We start from the raw sequence: 21,884 nt of genomic DNA on the forward strand, positions 1-21,884 counted from the left end.
TTTATACCATACGAAATGTTACAGTAAATCTTTGAGATCCCCTCAAATCATCAATTAATCACCAATTAAGCTTGTAGCTCTATGTTCAGGGTGAGTAGACTTATTTTCAAGCTAAATGCTTTTAAAGTGGCTTAAATGTACACACATGCTAACAACATGCTAACAAAACACAACATACAAGCCAAAAACACTAAACACCCCCCCCCCCCTCGCTCACACACACAAACATGCGCAGAAACAAGGCTAAACACCAACACACACACTAAACAAGGAATAAACAAAAATAAACACACATGCTAACAAAGACTATACACCATATGTATCTAACAACACTTAACCACACGCTAACAAAGTGAAACACTGCATTTACATGGGGTGGGTGGGGTGTGGGGCCTTCAAATAAATAGTGTATAGTATCAGAATAATAACAAAAGTGTATCATCATGTTTTTTGACAGATATTAAGATTTATTTCACTGTGTTGAGAATATATGATTAATTATAAATATATTTTTAAAAAATTAAACAAGAACAAAGCTGAATTAATGTTAGCGATCATTTTCTCCTTTTGATTCACATTGTGAAACTGCCATAATACTGACACCTAGTGACCTGGACATATTAGAGATGCTGTACAGTTGTTTTGTTTTGTCTTTTAATATGGCTGCCCCATGTGGGGTACCCACTGTTAGGAGCATAAACTGGTTTATTGACTGACAAAATAATAATAATAATAATAATAATAATAAAGCAGTTTGGTTCTTTATTTCTGGTGAGCTGCACTTTATAGAAAATTGTAAGGTCATTAATCAGTAATAGTTTTCATTCATTTTATGTGCTTTTTTCATTGGTGAAAATGAATGATTGCCCTTTTAAAGACAATGTCTCTGGAATATGGTCCACACATGTTCTCGGACCAAAGACTAAGTTTATGAAAATATTTTCTTTACGTTAGAGTATGAAAGTCATATTTTTATACTGTTAATGATCCGCTGGGTGCTCTAGGTCAGGGTTTACCTGTGTGATGTCCTGGTTTGTCCTGCTCCACTCTGAGGGGGGCTGCTGTTCACCTGCAGGAAGTGGACGCTGTTATTTAAAGAGAGCGGCTTCACTGCTGTTACACTTTCAGAGTGAGCGGCACTGAGGCAGAGCACAGAGAGAGAGAGAGCAACAGGTCTGTACACTATACTTCATAAAACTTTTCTTATGTGATTAAACTTCTGTGTTAACAGTGGCTTCTTCCACTACTTTGGGATTTGATCCACTTATTTATTTACTGTTTTTGTTTGATCTGAAGTTTGTGATGTCGTTTGACAGAGAGAGTGAGAGAGAGATCACTGACACTGGGTCTGTAGTTTGTAATTCTTGTGTCTGCCTTTTACAAGCGATGTATTTGAATGTCAAAGAGAGGTCAAATATTTTGGCATGAAACAGGTAGAATTCAAGGCTTTGAAGGATTCTTATACTTTGTTGCATTTAGACAGATGTCTTTAAAAGCAGCTCTTCGGCAAAGTCTCCAGCTTCAGTAAAAGGTGTTTATTGGCTGCTATTACTTTTACTATTAGTAAAAGTAATAATAATAAAATATTCAGTAGTGCAGAGTTTTATTCTTGCAGCTTCACAATGACTGTTTTATTCTTTCAGAAATCATTCATAAAGTGTTCTTTCCGTAAAAATGTAAACGTGTAAACCATGTTTTATTCACATGTAATTAATACTTAGAGTTTTGTACTTTCAGATGTTACTCTTACTGTGTTTTACTCTTTCAGAAATTACTCCTAAAATGTTATTTTATTTATAAAATAGTATTGTATAAAATGTTAATGCAGTATTATAGTGTTTTATATCTATACTGAAAGTAGTACTACTGTGTTTATCTGTACTTGTACTACATTGTTTTATTTATACCTTAATGTCATACTAAAATGATTATTTATACTGAATATATTACTCCAAACGCGGCTATATTATTATATTATTTATATTACTGTGTTTATTTTTTCACGTGTACAATATGTAACAGCATTTTTTTTATATGTAATTCATGACTTACTTTTAAATCTTCACTCTTGCTGTGCATTATTTTACAGATTTAGTAATTACAGTGTTTTTATCATGCTAACATCTCTACTCACTGTATTTTATACTATTCCAAAACATTGCAGGTCCATTCTAGAGTCTGTGAACTGAACCATGTAGAGTTTACAGTGTGTTTTCTGAGCTACTGTGTAAGCCCCACTTCACAGCTGCTGTCCTCCACTTTTTCCCACATTGATTCAAATCCATTCTGTCTCTCTGTCAGACCTTGAGCTCGGAGGCAATGATTTTATGGAGGTCTGGTTAAAACCACCTCATTAGGCCAACCTCATAAACATTATACACAGTTATGTATATGTTATTTAACTGAATCTCTGGCTTTTAAATTATTTATACATCTCATGTATCTGATTTCAAATCAAACAGTTGATTGGAATTTTCTGGAAGTCAATTTTCTGTAAAACTATTCATTGATGTTGACGTCTGTTTTGAGAAATGCCAACAGTCAATGAACTCTTCTGAGAAATACCAACAGATTCTTAGTTTGATTCTTCCTTTGTGACTTTTCACTTTTGTAATTGCGAGCAGCTCCATGTCCTTTCAGATCCACACTCCTGAGTTGTTGTTGTGGCAGTGGAAACATCCACATCCACAGCCGTGGATGTGATCAGCTCTGAAACAGGATGTTTTGTTTATTTATTTTTTTAAATGACACTGTATATCTAATAGGGAGAATTTTGCTGCGACACCAGGCCTTGTGCGATTATAAGGAGTCACACATTTTCTAAAACTAGAAATATTTTGTACAGTACGACATTTATGATAATTATGATCATTAGTATTTATTGTTCATTTAATGTAGGTTTTTGATGTGTATTAATGCTGTTAAAAGCACATATTTTTTCTTGACCTGCGTACAATGAGAAACAATTATCTGGACAGCTTCGCTCGCAGGCTGTTGCGTGCAGTGTTGGACGTGTGTCTGCATCATTGATGTGAAGGCGATACTCTTTCTCTGGGATAAGTTACTAGACAGAAACTACAAACCAGTGTGAGCTCAGGGGACTTTTATTTCAGCCTTCACCAGATCCACATCTGTCTGGATACTAATGAAACCCAGGGCTTCAGGTTCGATGGAGCTGGTGTATTAAATCACGCAGTCCTTTTACATTCAAACTGCATGCTTTATGAAATGTCTACAGCCTTAACTCATACACTTTAGTGAGAAACTACTAACAGGTCGGTTCTTGATGTCAATATTAGAAACTGGAGAAATGGGTGAACGAAAGGATCTGAGCCACTTTGATTACTGCCAAACTGTGATGATTATAATGTTTTGGCCAGTGTCTCCAGAACAGCAGGTCTTGTGGGGTGTTCTCAGTATGCAGCGGTTAGCACTAAACAAAACTGGTCCAATGGAAGAACAACTAGTGAAACCAGTGATATGTTTCAGAACACAGTACATAACCGCTTGCTGCGTATGAGGCCTAGTGCCCATGCTGACCCTGTCACTTCCACACGCATGAAAAAACATTGGGCACCAATGACACTTTTGCTGGTCCACCCGTTGTTCTTCCTTGGATCCATGGATCAGTGTTTATTTACTGTATAAAAGATATCTACCTTTTATTCACATCTTATTCTTTATCACAGCTATCTTTATTTTCAGGAGACATGCTTTTAGTCCAAAGAACGTTCACCTCCAAAGTTGAATCTTAGCAGCTGGTTACATTTTCTGCTTCTTACCATCCCACGTTTTTTTTTTATTGTTATTATTTTAACGATTTATTGATTTATTTCAATCTCCCCAGACCATAAACCCAGCTCTCAAAGGCCTCTGGTTTGTGACATTTGACCCTGGGAGTGACCACCATGCCAAGGTCGTTTTTGGTGAAGAGTAAACGAGCACATAGTTACCACCAGCCTCGCAGCCTGGAGGATGATTGCATCCAACTCCATACACTGCTAACATACACCTGCGCAGGTACTGTATTCAAATCAAATCAAATCAAATTTATTTATATAGCGCTTTTCACAACTGATGTTGTCACAAAGCAGCTTCACAGAATTCCAGTAAGACAAGATTTGACATGAAATGTAAAGACAAATGTAAAACCCTCAAGTGAGCAAGCCAGGGGCGACAGTGGCAAGGAAAAACTCCCCCAGCTGAGGAAGAAACCTTGGGAGGAACCAAGGCTCACAAGGGGTGACCCATCCTCCTCTGGTCAATCTACTGGTGATGATAGTTAGTAGTCCATGAGAACTTCAGTGTAGGGACAGCTTCAAGGCACTTGGTGGTTGCTGGAGCGTGGGCAGCTGGTCTGAAGCGTGGAGGAGGATCTCGACAGTCATCCATCAGTGTCCAGACAGACAGGTGGGCAGTCGTTTACTCGGAAAGATGTAAAGGGATGGAATTAGTTTTGAACTGTTTTGTGTTTGTAAAGTAGAAAATATGAAAATTTCCAGAGTGTGGCTAATGACTCCGGCAGATCTGACTATGACAGCATTAACTAAAAGGAGAGAACCAGGAGGACACACAGACACGGGAGCATCCTGAAACACTGGCATCCCTCCGCTCCACCGTCAACAAACCTGAGTGATCGCGAGAAACGGCGGGACGACAGCACCAGCATCTCAGTTTACTATAATTCCCTGTGTCCATGGACCCCCCGGATCTGCCGCCTTTATCTATGGGGGAGCATTAGCTACCAAATGATAAACTAAACAAATGAGTTTTTAGCCTACATTTGAAGATTGCGACTGTGTCTGAGTCCCGAACATTTTCTGGAAGATCATTCCAGAGTTGGGGGGCTTTATAAGAAAAGGCTCTTCCCCCAGCTGAGGCCTTCTGAATTCTGGGAACATTTAAAAATCCAGTATTCTGTGATCTGAGTGAACGTGGGGGCTCATAATAGGAAATTGTATCTTGAAGATATTCAGGAGCAAGCCCATGTAGGGCTTTATATGTTAATAACAAAATTTTGTAGTCAATGCGGAATTTAACAGGCAGCCAATGAAGTGATGATAAAACTGGGCTGATATGTTCAAATTTTCTAGTTTTAGTGAGGACCCTAGCTGCAGCATTTTGAACTAGTTGAAGTTTTCTTAAATTGCTGCTGGTGCATCCTGACAGTAGTGCGTTACAGTAGTCAAGCCTTGAAGTAATAAAGGCATGTACTAATGTTTCTGCGTCCTGGAGGGATAAGGCATTTCTAATCTTAGCAATATTGCGAAGATGTAAAAAAGCTGTCCTAGTGATACTACCTATGTGTTGATCAAATGATAAATCCGGGTCAATTATGACACCAAGATTTTTTGCTGCTGAACCAGGTTTAACTGGAAAGTTAGCTAGATTTAAAATTAAGTCTGATAATTTATTTCTTGTCACTTTTGGACCCAAAAGCAGGACCTCTGTTTTGTTGCTGTTTAGGAGGAGGAAATTACGCAACATCCAGCCTTTCACGTCTTGTATTAATACTATCCTTTTAAATGCTGATTCATAGGACTACATAGCTCCTTTGTAAGCTCATATAATTGCAAGTATATATATATATACCTTCTGATTTTACCATTTTGGAGATACCAGATTTTACTCAGACTGAACAGACCTAAGAAATACACATAGAGATCTCTAAAGAAGCTATCAAATGACCTGCTCCTGGTTATATCTGCAGAACTCCAAGCTGGGAATGTCTCCCAGTGTGAAGAGGATGGAGGCAGGCGTTCTCCTGAGGGCAGCGCTGTCCACACAGCGGAGAATGGCATTCGGCAATCCCCTCTCAGCTGTGGAGGGAGTGTGTGTGACCGACCCTCAGACCTCGACGAGTCGTGGAGATCTCTCAGCTGTGGGGACAGTGTGTGTGATCGACCTTTGGACCCTGAGTCTCCTGCTGCTTCTCCAGGTGCAAATATTTACGTCCTGTCAGTCAAGACCAAGATTTACTTTCCCACTCCATGTTTCTATGACTCCACAGCCCAGTGCTGGGGGGCTTTATACTGCCGTAGCTGATGCTTTGCATTGGGCTTGGTAATAGAGTGTATAGAGGAAATGGAGAGCAGATACGTGTAGAGCATTAGAAGTAACACAGGCAATCTTCTTTGAACAGATGTGGAAGAATGTGCTGTATCATCGCCAGATGACATCCAACCCTTTGATATGTCCTACCGTCCATGTGCTTGGGCCAGATCTGAACTCAGACACTTCATTCAGCCTTTTCACCGGGTTCCTGTGGACATTTACAGCAGCTCAGGGAGGAAAACCGAGGCTCTGTCCACTGAACAGGTCACCAGGAGTGGATACTGCCACAAATACAATACCCTGAGCCAAGGCCTACTGGACAATCGCACTGGAGGATATTACACTGAGTCAGAACCACAGCCGGACCTTCTGTACACTCGACTTCAGCTGAATGGCTCTTACAAATGTGTCAAGTGCATGAAGGTAACGCTCTTGAAATATTTAATCCGTTTTTATACGGTATCCATGAATAGTCTTGCCATGATTACATCAGCCATTAGTTAAAGGTTTCAAGTTTTTATTATCATTGTTTGCCTCAGGATTAGTAAATGGAGATTAATAATTGAATAATGAGCCTGGGGATTATTAATTGAATAATAAGAATGGTGATTAATAACTGAATAATTAGCTTGGTGATTCAATCATCCCATATACATTTTTACTGCATTTGCAAAAGTACATATTGAAAGTTAAATCTCTAGATTGTGGAAAGATATATATAAAAAAGGAAATGAATGATTAATCAGTAGGAATGTGACAGAGGTGTAGGTGATTTTCACTGTTGGTGGTAAATTGTTGTGCAGGTGTTTTCCACTCCTCACGGTTTGGAGGTTCATGTGCGCCGGTCTCACAGTGGCTTGAGACCCTTTGCGTGTGAAACATGTGGAAAAACCTTCGGACATGCAGTCAGTCTGGAACAACACAGAGCTGTCCACTCACAGGTATCAATTCTTTCTGTAGTCAATTAAATGTATAAGAATGTATTTATTGTATGCAATTTGGAGTTTAGTTTTTTTTTTTTGTCTTCATCATTTGCAACAGTTAGCAAGGTCTACAACTCACCATGCTTGCAGGAGAACATTAACAGCCTAATTCAGTTATGTCCGTTAAAACATGACTGCACTAGCTTGCATTTTGCTGAGGAAGATGGAGGGCCATCACTGAGGGTTTAACATAAATGTGTTTTTATTCTAAAACTTGTATTTTATTCATTTTAACAGGAGAGGATTTTCAGCTGCAAAATCTGTGGGAAAAGCTTTAAGAGATCGTCCACTCTGTCCACACATGTTCTGATCCACTCTGACACTCGGCCGTTCGCCTGTCCATACTGCGGCAAGAGGTTCCACCAGAAATCAGACATGAAGAAACACACGTTTATACACACAGGTAATAACACACTCCAAAATACATTTTGTGAGTTTATCGTGTGTTGGTAGTAGAGTGGGAAAAATGGAGAGCAGTGAACTGTAAAATTTGGGCCAGAGCTCTGGCCAGCTTCTGTTTTGAACCAGAATGATGGAGAGCCATTTAGTTGTATTTGTGATTTCACAGGACACAGGTCCTTGATTGAGTCTAATTGGTCCAACATTTAATCACTTAATACTGAAGACGGTGTAAAAAAATGTAGTCTGTAATCAAAATGACAGCTCTTGCTAATTTGCAAACTGCACTCAATCAAATTGAAATATTGATATAAATAAGTTTCTTTTATAATTATTTAGACCTGTCCTGGAAAAAGTTAATTCACACAAATACATTTCAAGCCACTCACAGACAGCAGGGTTTAATAACTGAGTCAGAGGTGGCCTCACCTCCCAGCTTACACAAGATATTAACATAACATTACTCACTAGCAGTGTTGCTAACTTCTCTTTTATTATTTTCTGAAATATTTAGTCACTAACGCCCACTGCAGAAACCAACTGAACAAAGTGCTTTTCAATAATGGGACCATGATCAGTTAACTGTAGACCCATGAGTTCATGTGGGTTCCAGATGTAACTGGGCTAGCCACATTTATCTGATATAGGCCCTGGCTCTGGTACCAGTCCTACCAGAGCCATGTGGATGTTCAACCCAAGTGGGACCCAGATATGTGCTGGGTAGATTGATCGATTGATTGATTCTCTTTTCTGTGAGGTCACCATTAATCAGGGATCCAACTCCAGAATAGTAGTTTTTCAGTTTTTCTTGTGTAAAATACATGACTTTTATAGTAGAATGTGAGAGAGTCCATATGAAAGTCACAAACATGTTACTCAAGTGGCTAGCAACTTCTTAGTCCCCGATTCTTGTAAAGTAAACTGTGGGGTAGTTTCATTGGGATTTTCCTTATGAATATAAAAGTTTAAATGTCTTAAAAACACATCAACAGGTTCTTAACAAGTGTGTTGCTTTTATACTCTCCTGGGAGAGATCATTTGAGTTTCACTTCTTTATCAGGTTTCACTGTAACAGTCTTACACTATATTTCAAGTAGGAAAGTGCATTTCATGAGGTAGTCACATGTTTTTATAAATTTATGGGACAGAATCAAAACTGTTCAGTTATAGAACATTTATTTTCAATGCCTTGTACCCAGTTAAACATGAACACCTATGCTGAATATGGCACCATTGCTTTTGACATATATTAGAGCTTATTAATTCTATATAAACAATAATAAACTATTTTCTTGGAGAAAATATTAGTTATGTTTATTAGACAAAGACTATATAGTTACTTCCTGCTACTTTTATGTAAGACTATATAGTTACTTCCACTAACGAATTTGTGGAAGGTCCACATTTAAAATGTCCCTATCATTGGATAATCAAATCCAACTCAGTTTCTGATGTTTGTTGTAGTAAGTAAATACTTTCCAAAAAACCCAAAAAACATTGTTTTACTACACAAACATTATTATTAGACCTCACAGAAATGGTAAGATAGGAGCGTTTAATGCAATCAACTGACATGTTGATTAAAGTCCCCTCGCTGGCACTAATTAAACCCCTAAAAACACCTCTCTGTTGAGAGTTACAGATGTACACATTATTTACGAGACAAAAAAATCCTTAACAGGGTCTTAGATGTAATTCTACACCTTCACCTCAATTCAGTTTGCACAGATCTATGAATATGCCGCTGGACGACTGCTTCCTCCCACTCCTCCACCGCTCACATGCAGGTCATATGTCCTGCCTGCAAGTTGATGAGATTGGTACTGTATGTTTGTGATATAAGAACCTCTGGGTGTCTGAAGAACGCTAAAGTTTAAAAACCAGGTCACTGACCACTGATTTCACATATGACATGTCTTCTATTTTAAACATCACCACACAGGCATTCTATCAAGATAAACAATTTGACTGATAAATCATCTTTAGAGTGCATCTATGAGTATGTATTTATTAAATTATTTGCATTTCATTGTGTATCTGAGTATGTTTTGTTCTTGTAATTCCAGGTGAAAAGCCCCATAAATGCCAGGTGTGTGGAAAAGCGTTCAGTCAAAGCTCCAACCTCATCACACACAGCCGTAAACACACAGGCTTTAAGCCGTTCGGCTGTGATCTGTGCTCTAAAGGCTTCCAGAGAAAAGTGGATCTGAGAAGACACAGAGAGGCTCAGCATGGCATCAAATAAACACACGCTCACTTTACACACAAAACACTATCTGGATCTAGAGGAATTATCTGGAGATAAATTATATCAGATATATCAGGAAATTCTCCTACGTCTCGTCATCAGTGAGACTTCAGAAAGACTTTGTGACCTTAATCTTATTTATGTTTGGTTTGAAAATGTCATGTTTCTCCCAGATCCATATTCTTATTATAAAGTTTTTAAATAGAGCAAATACAAAAATAAACTCCTAAAAATCCATTGTTGTAAGTCATTATTTGAACATATTTGAGATTAGAGACATGTTTCTTTCCAAGTTTAAACAAGAATCTTTTCTATGAAATGCATTTGGATTCAAGTGTACAAAATAAGCTACAGTGTTTACAGGGTTTTGGCATGAACTTAATTTCACAGCAATTTTTGTTTGTATAATAACTGTACAGTGCAGCTGCAATAGATCCACAATAAATCATGACATCAGTAGTCGATGCCCTGTGACTGTGACCTGGAGCTCTGTCTGGGGTGTGTTCCTAATGTGCACTCTTTTAGTATATTCTTTTCCAGAAATAATTATTATCCAAAATATTTTCTGTGTTTCCATTAAAATCTGAAACAGCATCTGTTTCATAATGTTTGTTATTTTAGAGCCATGGCTAAATATGAAGGGACATAAAGTAATAAGCATAATGCAAACCAATGACTATTCAATTTGACTCATTCTTAGTGCCATATTCTAGGAATAATTTAAAATGGACCCTTTGCCCTGAAACATTTGCTGACTTTAAAAAGACTGCTGTGCTTTCAAATGGTACTTATGTAAAATAAAAACAAAGTTTGATGTGCAATGTACTTTATTTCTGTGTGACCAAGGCCCATTTTTTCAAAGTCTGTTGGGTTTAAAGGGACGTACAAGGCTTTGTAGATCTTCATCCTTTAGTTTTAGCTCCTTCATCAGAGAAGAGATGTACTCCACTGAAGATGCCTTGTCCATGGACTCCTTCAACAATGGAGACACTTCTGTTAACCTGTAAACAAACAAGAGGCAACTTCATCAGAACAATGGTAGACGATCTTTAAAAGTATCCCTACTCTAAATTTAATATCCATGTTTAATAAAAAAAACGTAAACAATTTTTAAATTTTTTACTGTTATATGTAAGACATAATTTTAGAACAATTGAGTACAACTTACAAATACAACTTAAACACCTCCACTGTGTTGTTAGCGAACAGACGGAGCAGAAAAGATCAAGCACCATAAAAGCCATAACCATAAACTGCTACTAAATCATTATTAATAAGAAAAAGAACTAGATAACGTTTGACAAAAGCTTTCTACAAATTTTCCATTCGTTTTTAAATAGCACCAAATTTGGAAATCTTAGCCCCATTTCACTTATTCCACCTTAAATGAGGTTAAATGAGTTCACAAGGCTAGTTAGAGTTTTCAGTTTTAGACTTTTCAGGACTCTAAGATTAGCTGAAGATTTCATGGTATAAGTCATGCCTATTGAAACAAAACTGGCTCTCTTTGTAAACACTGAAATCTAGAACAGGGTACAGACTTGAAAGAGAACCCCACAATACACAGGAGGTAGATAAACCATCTATCCATCCATCCATCCCACCATCTCCCTTTCAGGATAAAAAAAAAAAAACGGACCAGCTCGCTTTCCACATGCTCTACTGTTTCAGCAGCGCTATCCATTATTCATCACGTCTGAACAAAGCAGATCCGGCTAATTGCACGGCTAACATCAGGCTAAGAGACCAGTGCTGAAATAATTCATGATCGGAAACAAAGAGCTGTTTACTTCCACAACACTTCACCTCATCGTGGACCGTGGTGTGGAGCAGTTTGAACACTCCTGGTGGAATGGTTTTTGAAAATGTTAGTTCATTGTTTCTCTACATTTGGTGAGTTTAAGGTACTGGAAAGATTATAAAACTTGTAAAAATTATAAAACTAAATAACATATTGCGGCACGGTGGCACAGCAGGTAGTGTCGCAGTCACACAGCTCCAGGGACCTGGAGGTTGTGGGTTCGATTCCCGCTCCGGGTGACTGTCTGTGAGGAGTTGGTGTGTTCTCCCTGTGTCCGCGTGAGTTTCCTCCGGGTGCTCCGGTTTCCTCCCACAGTCCAAAAGCACATGTTGGTAGGTGGATTGGCGACGCAAAAGTGTCTGTAGGTGTGAGTGAATGTGTGTGTGTGTGTTGTCCTGTGAAGGACTGGCGCCCCCTCCAGGGTGTATTCCCGCCTTGCGCCCAATGATTCCAGGTAGGGTCTGGACCCACCGCGACCCTGAACTGGATAAGCGTTACAGATAATGAATGAATAAATAACATATTGTACAGGGCACATTTTTAAGATATACATTTCCCAAAAATATAATATATCCACTAATAAACTAATAACACTAATAAACCCTAAATATGTTCACATACTGACACTTTGAAAATCAGCCAAGACATGACAAGCAGTCCACAGATTTGTCAAGTATACTGCAGTATGCACTGGGACAGACTGATATTCAGGGTTGCATAAATTGTAGTTCTAGACCCAACAGGTAGTGTCAGTGACACACAGCCCCAACCTAATTATAGTTAGGTTTGGGTATGGAATGGTTTCTGATGAAGTGGCAAGTGAAATGTGAAAGGTGAGTGTTTAACATCTGAAAAGTTTGGCTGTTTAAAGGGAAAGGTTTAATTCTGGGACACGGCCTAAAGGCAGCTGCTTCCTCGTTGCTGTTTCAGAAGTGATTTGAGACGCAGAGCGAGAAGCTTTTAGATTTTTCTCACGACACTTTTCTCCACTTCTCCGTCTCTGAGATAATGATTCAGATTGATCGTGCGCTCGTGTGGTTTTCCTTCTCTAAATGCTGCAAATATTTATTTTAATGCTGGTTCACAGGCAACTAACACCAATTTTGTATCTCTCACTGGAACTGTGCAAGCTTTAGTTCTGATAAAGTGGAATCAGACGTAGAATGGTAATACATGCATACACTATAACTCGGAAGTCTGGGATCACTTATAATAATAATACTACAAAAACTATTTTATACATCCTTCTTCAGCAAAATGATTTCGTTTCATAAAAAGAAAAAAAATTAGAAAATACGAGCAAAAGTTTGTGGACCCTTGTTTATCTATTATTTCTTCTGAAAAAAAAAAGGGTTATGCAGGGCTTTGTTTTGCTGCATTAACAGTCTCTTACCCTAAGGCTTTACCCTTACTGTAGGGACACTGCTATGAAGATTTGATGGCATTCAGCCATGAAAGCATTAATGATGTCAGGTACTGATGATGTAAGATTAATTTAATGATTAGATCTGGATCTAAACACTTCCCATGCTTTTGATTCATTCCTATGGAGATTATAAAGACACAAGTGTGTGAATAACGGGAGCACCTTACACTAGCCGAGTTCCCTAGTGGGTATAAAGTGCACTACAACACAAATGTAAGAACTGTGAATGTTATTAACAAGTGCTAAATTCTGAGCAGACTTAGTGCAGGCTAAAGAAAAGCTGAAAGCCTCAGCAACTTTTTGTATCTTACATAGGAAATAGCTCTGCAAATCTGACACGTCAAGCTAACATATGCGAATAAGCACATTTTGGAGCATGCAAAAGCACTATACCCAGTAAAAACAACAGAAAAAAGTGTGAAAACCGTTTGTGCTGTGTGTGTCTTTGCATGTGTGTGTGTGTGTGTGCGTGTGTGTATTTAAAGCAGAAGTGGGGTAGGAGCACTTTTCTGCTGGGGTAAATGATAAATCAGAGTCTTGTTTTTTTGGACAGAGGGGGTGGAAACTGTCAGCTGCGGTAATTCCCATGTGCTGTTGCATTTCTATCACGGATCCACACAGAGATAAAAGTGTATTGACTCAGACGGGAGCAGCACGGAACTCCTGCGAGGCGCACACACACATACACACACACCCCATCTGTCACAGTACAAACAGCAGCTCGGAGACACCCCTGCTACAAATACCCACTAAATAATCCCATTCATTTACACATACCAGCAGTGTCCCTGCACTGCATCTGTATATATATATGAAGTTGTATAAAACTTTTGAATGGCCTGGCTTTAATGACATGTTATATTGATATTCTAAGTGACAATAAGGAAATGTTCTCCACAGGAAACGCTCTTAAAAGGTGATAAATAGTTTTAAAATAAATCTCTTGTGCACATTAATGTGGAGATCTGAATTCCACCAACCTACACACTGTGAAACAAGACCACCAACCAGTTTTCTATGCACAGCCTAAGTCTGAAAATGGGATAAATTAAGCCATTGTAATTCTCCTCCGCTTCTGATGTAAAGTTAAGTCTTTAGAATTGCACCACCCTCTAGTCTGAGTCTGTCCAATCACAGCGCTGGACCTGTGTTTATGTTAGAGTACAAAGACGAGATTAAACACACGAGCATGGATAAATAAGAGCACTGAGTAAAACGAGAATGGAGTAGAAAGAGAACAGAGCGAAAATGGCTAAAAAAGAGGGTGGGAAAAGAGAGTGGCTTATTATCATTTAAAGGAACAGTCACTGAAAGTGGCCATTTTGGACAGGGCTGTTTAGACAGGGGCTGTGGAGCTTATGGGGTTTTGACCAAAGCAGCTAACACAGGTTTCATTAAGACCCAGAACTGTGCTCAGAACACAATCCCCCTTCTGGAGACCTTTATAACCCTCTTGACATTTAAAGTGACTGACCAAGTAAAAAGACGCCTTGACAGAATGAGAACTACAGAAACTGAACAGTGCTAGTCCAAATACTTTGAATAAAATGCAACTTTAAAGAAAATTGCTTTTTGCTTTGTCTCCCCCACACACACAAAGACACACAAATCACTCTGCTGTAATGGGTTTAGTGACTGGGTGTTCCTGCAGAGAAAACAATGCTCCCAGATTTCCTCGGTCAGTTTCTTCGGCGTCCTGCCATCCAGCTGCTGCTCGTCCACTGCATACTTTCACTGCCGTCACACAGCAGTCACCAAACGGCCATAAACCCTATCAGCGACAGTCATCAGATAACAACACAACTCCATGGCCATAATCTAAGCCATTAAACAGCACACAGAGGGTTGAGGTCCACTGAGGTCCTTCATTAAAGGGCCCATACGCTACACTTTTCTTCCTTTTGATTTCTCTCCCCTTATTGAGTTTGAACACTGATGAATTTATCACTTTACTTTAAACACTGCAACTAAACGCCAAACTGAATCCCCATAGTTTTCAAAACTTGACATGCCTTTTCTCGACTGAAAAAACAGACTCAATGTGAAAAGGTCTTTCGAATTAAAACATTTGTTGCAACTACTGTGATTTCATGACTGATATATACTCATCTGTAAATGTACTCTTTTCTGATTGGTCAGCATTCCTTAAAATGTCACTGTAAAATTTCATTGTGAATGTAAATGTCCTTAAAATTGCACTGCGAACTCGAACACACACACACACACACACACACACACACACACACACACACACACACACACAAACACACACACCTTATTTCTAGACTCAGTGTCCATTTTATCAGGTGTAGTTCACCTGCTGCTCTGCCTACTTTGGTCAGCACTTATGTGTATATTAAGTTAGAAAGTGTGAGACTTACACTGACAAAAGAACCACTGCAATCAGTGTCCATTCAGGAGGCTTGTGGATGATGTTTACATTGGTGAATCTGTAAAAGATCAAACAAATACTGTTAAACAATACACTTATATACTTTTTTTATAGTGTTATATATATATAATTATTATTATTTTTTAATGTCTATACGTTATCATTTCTATTTTTACATGGAAACAAGTGTTAATATGGCATTTTACCATGTCATATTTGTTCTCCGTTCTGATACCAATTCTGAAAGCTTATTTGCAACAACATCAGATATAAAAAGCGTTATATAAATAAAATGTAATTTGGTTTGGATTTTGTGTTTTAACTCCACAGTGATCTGGCTGAAAGGAAATCCTGCTTTTTGAAATACGTGCTTCCATAATGGTAACCGTGATGATATACATCACAACAAATGATATGTAGCTTTAAAATAAAAGCTCCCAGACACTGTTTACTCGAGCAATGTGTCCCACTGTGTGAGGCTCAGATTTAGTGACCCCTCAAAAAAGAACCTGAATTCCTGGAAATAGCTTCAATCTAAGAGTGAAGTGGCCCTTCGGAGCCACCGTAAATCCTCTACAAAGTGTGAACCACAACTTCCTGTCCCAACACCTCAAGGACCAATCACTAATCTGAGACATGTGAAGATTAATATGATCTCACATTTCAACTAAAAAAGTCCCTCTGATGGCTTTCTGAGATAAAAAAAAAGTCTGCATTCTGACCTTACAATGGAATACACAGGCCTCTCACTGAAAGAAGTAAAGGAAATCTTCAGTGTTTCTCACTTTGATCTCGAACACTTTATTGCGTTTAAAGTCAAGAAATCTTGGAAAACTAAAAGCTCATTTTAGTACAAACCAACAAGCAAATGGAAAGGTAATTCTATTGCTTTCTACTCTGCGTGCATACTGAGTCAAAGGGTTTCTGTCCAAAGTGTAGGGAACTGGACTTGCATTAGTTGCTATAGTTGCCAAATATATATAGCCAAAAACTATTTTTGTTAAGCACTAATTTGCACCTTATTTGTTTCTATGGGAAAATATTGCTAAACAAATAGCTGGGTACCACTTTAAAACAAGACTACACTTTTATATGTTCATAAATGGTTTACAATCTGTTTATTTATTTAAACAGATATAACTCCTCAAAAGTTCATCTACCTGAAGTGAAAGGCGTAAAGTTTAAGAAGCCACTGAAATATGTCACTAACCTGAAAGTTCTGACCAAGCTGTTGATATCGTTGATAATCTCGCTCATGCTCAAACGCAGAGGACCCACGATGTCTTGCAAACTGCAAACACAGCACAGAAAATTCACATTCAAATAAATATAAAGAAACTGTGCATATACCATGTACAACAACAATCCCTACAAACACAACAGCCTTTGTTTTGGTGTAGAACCCGTAATTACTAACATGTCAAGCTAAGGTTTATTAGAGTTTAGCTTATTCATAAGGCTATGGATATGGGTCCTTTAATTAATGTTCTTAAGCTTTAAAGGGCCTGTACCCTATGTATTTCCCATGCATTTTACTTTTTAACTTTTTCCACTGGTGTCCACTTCTGACATTTTGTGAATTTTTGGACCAAAATCAGCTGCAAGTCATTTTACATGATAAAAAACAGGCTGTACATGTTTGATGTATACTAATTAGCTTATTTCTGACTGGATGTTCTGTATTTTACCTCATTTAAAAGGCACTTCTGCTAACCGCAGTTTGACTGAGAGAGGTTAAGCTGTTGAATGTTGTGGGCCCTCAATTAAACGTATACCTTTATCGTTTTCTTAGTGTCTGGACGCTTTAGAACTGAGAGTGGACTTGCAATTCCCTTAAATGAGTGCTAACAAAATGTGCCCATTTTGATAAGCCATTTCTTCCAAACTGGGTGTATTAAAGTGATAGATATGTGATGAGTAAGAACCTTCTGCTGAGCTTCTCCACAACTATTCGCTTCTGGATGAGACGCTGAGCTTGAGAGTCCACTGGAGGAAGAGGAGGGTCTTTATCACCGGCCTGGAGATGAATAACACACACCACAAGTTATAAGTAAGATGTCATTATTCTGGGGTATGTTTCTGTATTAAAAGTCTTCTTACAGTGCCTCCATCAGGACTGTTTAAGTTACTGCATTTTTCAAAGTACAAATAAATAACTAAATATATAAAGAAGTAAATCAGCATATTTTACCAGCGAATGATTGGAAAGCCTCTGTTAACACCTGCTCATCCAACTTCTCTTCTAAAATGATGGGTATTACCAGGGAGTGTGTCTCTCTTTCTGTAATATTAACATCCACTTCTCTAGAAGGTTTTACATTTGAAAAATTGCTGCAAGGATTTGATGGCATGCATGAGAGCATCAGCAAGGTCAGGATGTTGAATGATTAAAGGTATTGGATGGTGCTCCATCACTCAGTCCCACTGCTCCACAACTCAATGATGGAGAGCTCTATACACCTCTAGCTCTTAGTGGGCATTTAGGCTCATGTGCAGCTGCTCTACTTTACATTATACAAGCTGAAGGTCTGAGTCCACAATGGGTGCACTTTAAAGAAACTGAATTCACTAATTATAAGGAGTTTCTACAAAGCTCTGAACATGTACATGTACATCAGCACTGACCTTTGTGCCTGTATCTTCTGGGACAGTCTCCTCAGGCAGGACACACACTCCTTTGTAGAATTCCTGCACTCGGAGGTCCAGAATTTCTGTCTCTTTCCTCAGAGTTTCATAATCCGGAGCTGCTGCAGTGGGCTGAGGATGAGTCTCTGTACTGGTCTCAACATCCTCCAGATCGTCTTCATCCAGCTCCTCTTCCTCCTCTTCTTTCTCACAGAGTGCTGTGGTGTACTCAGGTCCACAGAGAAACCTCATGGTGTCTTCTGTCCTCCAGTCCATCAGAGTGACCCTGAGGCCTTCTAAAAGACTGAGAGTGACTGGCGGAGCTTCAAATGTAGTTTTTTTGTGGTTCTTCAGTAGGTTTTTGAGTCCAGCTGCACTCTTCTTGCTCATACTAACATGGGAGATGTTTGGGTTTGGGTTTGTGTTTAAATTTGCCTCATCACTAGCATTTGTGCTTATACCATGTGGTGTAACCAATGACAAGGTTTTTTCTGACAAAGCACATTGGTCCAGAAGTTTCCTAGTGTCTTCTACCACTGGATCCGTAAAGCTATGTGACTCAATGGGCTCTGGACAAGCCTCTGACATTATGCTGGTTTCATCACAGCTTTCTTTTTCTAAATCTGGATGTGCGGTTCGCGTGTCCTTTGCAAAGCTCTGTTCTTCGTGTAGTCCCTCCTCTTCTCGTTTGGGCAGATTTCCCCAGTGAACCCGAGCTTTCGGACGCTCTCCGGAGACTACACTGGACACAAAGTCTTGCTCCACATCGCTGCTGTCACTGGGACCACTCAAGTCTCTGTGACGTTCCATACCTTCTGGGTCAGGATTCTCAATGTCTGACTCTTTCACTGGTTTTTCTGCCAGTTCCACCTCCAAACCTGAGCTGCCTCTAAAAACAGGAACAAAGGACAATGTGATCTGAGAATGTTAGTCTAATTTATTAAATATACTACATGTTTTTGAGTAATGCATAAATATTTAATGAATAATTATTTGATTACATAATTTACTTTTTATTTTGAAATTAAATAATAAACCATGGGCTTTACAAAACGTATCGCTCATTTTATTTATATAAAATGAGCGATTCGTTTTGTAAAGCCCATGGTTAAATATTATCAGCATATTACAATATTACTTAAATATTTTCATCATAGCAACTAAACGGATCATTCAGTTGTTCATGAAACCCAAATAAAGGGCATCTGGTGATTTCAAGTTATGTTTATAAATGAAAATTTAAATAAAAAAGGAAGGTTGACAGTTACCACAAACACACAGATCTAATCAGAAAACGTGTGTTTACATACCCATCTCCCTTTTTCAACAGCTTAATATCAGGAGGCCTATATAAGAAACAAATATGAAAAAAGTGTATTATATGTTGCAATTAATAACAATGTGAGTGTATATTTATTAAAGATAAATATATGTATATATTAAGTCAATAAACAAAGGGCAAGGCAATTCTATTACCTCTCCTCTTTCCTGAGCCAGAGTGGTGACTTTGAAATTTGTATCTCAAACGTTTTGGAGGCTTTGTAGCAGAAATTACTACAAAAACACTGCAACAGAAATATATTACATCCCTAACAGATATCTGGAATTTCACAATGCAGAATCTCTCAGTTAACTCAAACTTAAAGTCAAAAATGTGTGTCTGTATACATTAAAAGGGGAGAGCTTCACAACAAATAGTCCTTAAGAGTCATTAATGTTCTGGGGTTTTTCTTCTCATCTGTAAACAGTACCTTACGCTCTGTGATGTCATACACTTTGTTGGTCTTGGTGGAGATTTTATACTGCTGAGTAGGAACCTGAGAAGCACAACACCAGCTTTTATACACAATGGCAACTCACAGCCACTGTCTAATAATAGTAATAATAATAATAATAATAATAATAATGATAATAAAAATCTTCAAAATCCTCCCTAGGTCATATGTTAACCCTTATGAGTATTTGTGATTTTACCATTATATACCACATTAAACAATGTTTACCATGCCCATTTTTAGTATATATATATATATATATATATATATATATATATATATATATATATATAAAATATAGAGCACAAATCTTATACTTTTGGGAGAAACTAACAATAATGCTCAGTGTGACTTTGCATTCACAAGGTGATGTCTGAAACCAGTGGTGTGATGTGGGACTCCCAAGAGCTACTATAATGATACACACAAAACAGAATTCTGAAACCTATTCACTCATCCTAAATTAGAAAAATGAGTCTTACATTGGTCAGTTTATTTGGACAGACCGGATATCCACACATATTAGCTATGGAGCGTTCCTCCACGGCATCTTTATAGTTAGCTGGTGTGATCAGTCGAGCCTGAAACAGAGGAATATACTTCAGTATAGAAACTAAATGTATAACAAATAACCTGCTGCAGTGATCAGGGTAATAATGGTAGTACAGAAAATATTTCATTTCGAAGCAATTACACCATGTACATCATGTGTAAATGTCTGTAGACACCACTCATAACCAGGGAATTGGGTTACTTTAATAGACATCAGTCTCTCACTCACTCACTCATGTTTAGCAACTTCTCTAAAAGGGGGTACTATTCAGTGCATTTGCTACAAAGACAATTTGTGTTGTTGTTGGTTCTCTACTCACATCAAATGACACTGAATCACTTTTTGTACATCCCAAATGTAGAATTAATAGAGGAAAACATGTCTCATTTACGTTTCCTTGGAGAGTGTGAATAAATTGAGTTGTAGCACTTACACAATCAACCAGAAAGTCCTCTGTAACACCATCATCTAAAAGTCTCTCCACCACCAGCAAAGCTCTTCGCTCAAGCTCTAACTTCTCCCTCAGAGCCTCCTTCAAAACCTCCCTCCTTCAGAATATATAAAAATCACATCAATTAAAGGGGAATTCCACCAAGAATTCTGCATAATTAAGTGTTAGGGATTGTAGTAAAACTTATCATCTCCAAAAAATCTCCAAATTTGATTTTAGACTTAGTCTGGGTCTTAGGAACTGTCCTCATCTCTCACAGAAATGCCTTTATATTCTAAAGATTCCTGATGTTACAAGCATTTATAAGATTTCTGTAGTGCTGTATACGTTTGATAACACTTTTATGTACAAATGTTTTAGACACGTTTCTAAAGGTATTTATACAAATATATTTACTATATTTGAGTGTAGCTAAAGTCATTATTTATTTTTATATGCTTAGTAATAAAGCTTATATTACTCCCTTTCATTCGGCTTTATATTAATTAATAATAGATTAATAGCGTCAGAAGTAAGTAATATGAACTGCCTACATTTCCTATATAATCATTAATAACTCTAATAAAACCCAAGTTTGTGAAGGTGAAGTCTGACCTCTTGGCCTCCTCAGCCGCTGACCTCACCTGAGGTACTTTCCCACCTGTAACACACATTAAAATACATCAAATGCAGAGTTACTAGACATCACATAAAGTACAGGTGACCTGCTGACACTGAAATCAGCAAGTCACCTGAGTTTAGTCTGAAAAAGCTGAGGTAAGTAGTCTAGCTGAACAACTCCAAGTTCAAATGGCTCAGTTTATACTGCTACTCAAGTAAAATGTCGTAATATTTAATAAACAAATACAGTAACTAGCCTTTTTTCTTAGATTTATAGGAGGGAGTTTTCTTCCTCTCCCCGGCATCCATGCTTTCTGCTTCAAAACAAATCGCACCGACCGCGTCCCATTCCGCAACTCATCCCCTAAGAAGTGTACTGGGAGTATACTATTCTCTAGAACGTACTTTTTTTTTTAAACATGTATAGAAAAGTGTGATACTTTTGGACGAAGGAACGTGTGATAGTATTTTATTTAAAATAGATTATTCTTTTAAGCATACTTTATTGTGCTTTCTGAAACGTGAGTGACGACCTTGTGGAGAATTTTAGGCAAATCATGCATGAGAGAGTATGTAT

General features: G+C 38.1%; 2 protein-coding genes across 3 annotated transcripts; one reads left to right on the forward strand and one right to left on the reverse strand.

Annotated features, from left to right (window-relative positions):
- The first annotated feature begins 56 nt into the window (after nt 1-56).
- On the forward strand, nt 57-10,187 carry LOC136678337 (zinc finger protein Gfi-1-like). Its single transcript, XM_066656358.1, has 8 exons — nt 57-90; nt 1,005-1,173; nt 3,848-4,020; nt 5,711-5,938; nt 6,143-6,477; nt 6,858-6,995; nt 7,275-7,440; nt 9,503-10,187. Exons 3-8 carry the CDS (start codon nt 3,909-3,911, stop codon nt 9,679-9,681), a joined length of 1,158 nt encoding a protein of 385 aa, XP_066512455.1. The 5' UTR covers nt 57-90; nt 1,005-1,173; nt 3,848-3,908; the 3' UTR covers nt 9,682-10,187.
- A 6-nt stretch (nt 10,188-10,193) lies between these two features.
- Nucleotides 10,194-21,680, reverse strand: LOC136678333 (putative RNA polymerase II subunit B1 CTD phosphatase rpap2). Of its 2 annotated transcripts, none has more exons than XM_066656354.1 (12): nt 21,565-21,680; nt 21,302-21,347; nt 20,690-20,804; nt 20,186-20,284; nt 19,680-19,745; nt 19,405-19,493; nt 19,239-19,274; nt 17,929-18,817; nt 17,229-17,320; nt 16,514-16,594; nt 15,293-15,361; nt 10,194-10,685 (listed from the first exon to the last, which is right to left on the reverse strand). In XM_066656354.1, exons 1-12 carry the CDS (start codon nt 21,614-21,616, stop codon nt 10,541-10,543), a joined length of 1,779 nt encoding a protein of 592 aa, XP_066512451.1. In that variant the 5' UTR covers nt 21,617-21,680; the 3' UTR covers nt 10,194-10,540. The 2 variants fall into 2 exon arrangements, with proteins under 2 accessions (XP_066512451.1, XP_066512452.1); XM_066656355.1 differs by lacking the exon at nt 21,565-21,680 and adding an exon at nt 21,439-21,533.
- Nucleotides 21,681-21,884: the final 204 nt, after the last annotated feature.

The sequence above is a fragment of the Hoplias malabaricus genome, chromosome Y (genome assembly GCF_029633855.1).
Source record: "Hoplias malabaricus isolate fHopMal1 chromosome Y, fHopMal1.hap1, whole genome shotgun sequence".
NCBI classification, from domain to species: Eukaryota; Metazoa; Chordata; class Actinopteri; order Characiformes; family Erythrinidae; genus Hoplias; species Hoplias malabaricus.

Excerpts from the sequence above, each read along its gene's own strand:
- LOC136678337 (XM_066656358.1), top strand. The coding sequence starts at position 3,909 with ATGCCAAGGTCGTTTTTGGTGAAGAGTAAACGAGCACATAGTTACCAC. Across the intron at positions 6,478-6,857 it reads AATGTGTCAAGTGCATGAAG|GTGTTTTCCACTCCTCACGG; the intron begins GTAACGCTCTTG and ends ATTGTTGTGCAG. Across the intron at positions 6,996-7,274 it reads ACAGAGCTGTCCACTCACAG|GAGAGGATTTTCAGCTGCAA; the intron begins GTATCAATTCTT and ends TCATTTTAACAG.
- LOC136678333 (XM_066656354.1), bottom strand. The coding sequence starts at position 21,616 with ATGGATGCCGGGGAGAGGAAGAAAACTCCCTCCTATAAATCTAAGAAA. Across the intron at positions 20,285-20,689 it reads AGGACTTTCTGGTTGATTGT|GCTCGACTGATCACACCAGC; the intron begins GTAAGTGCTACA and ends CCTCTGTTTCAG. Across the intron at positions 19,746-20,185 it reads GTCCAAATAAACTGACCAAT|GTTCCTACTCAGCAGTATAA; the intron begins GTAAGACTCATT and ends TGTGCTTCTCAG.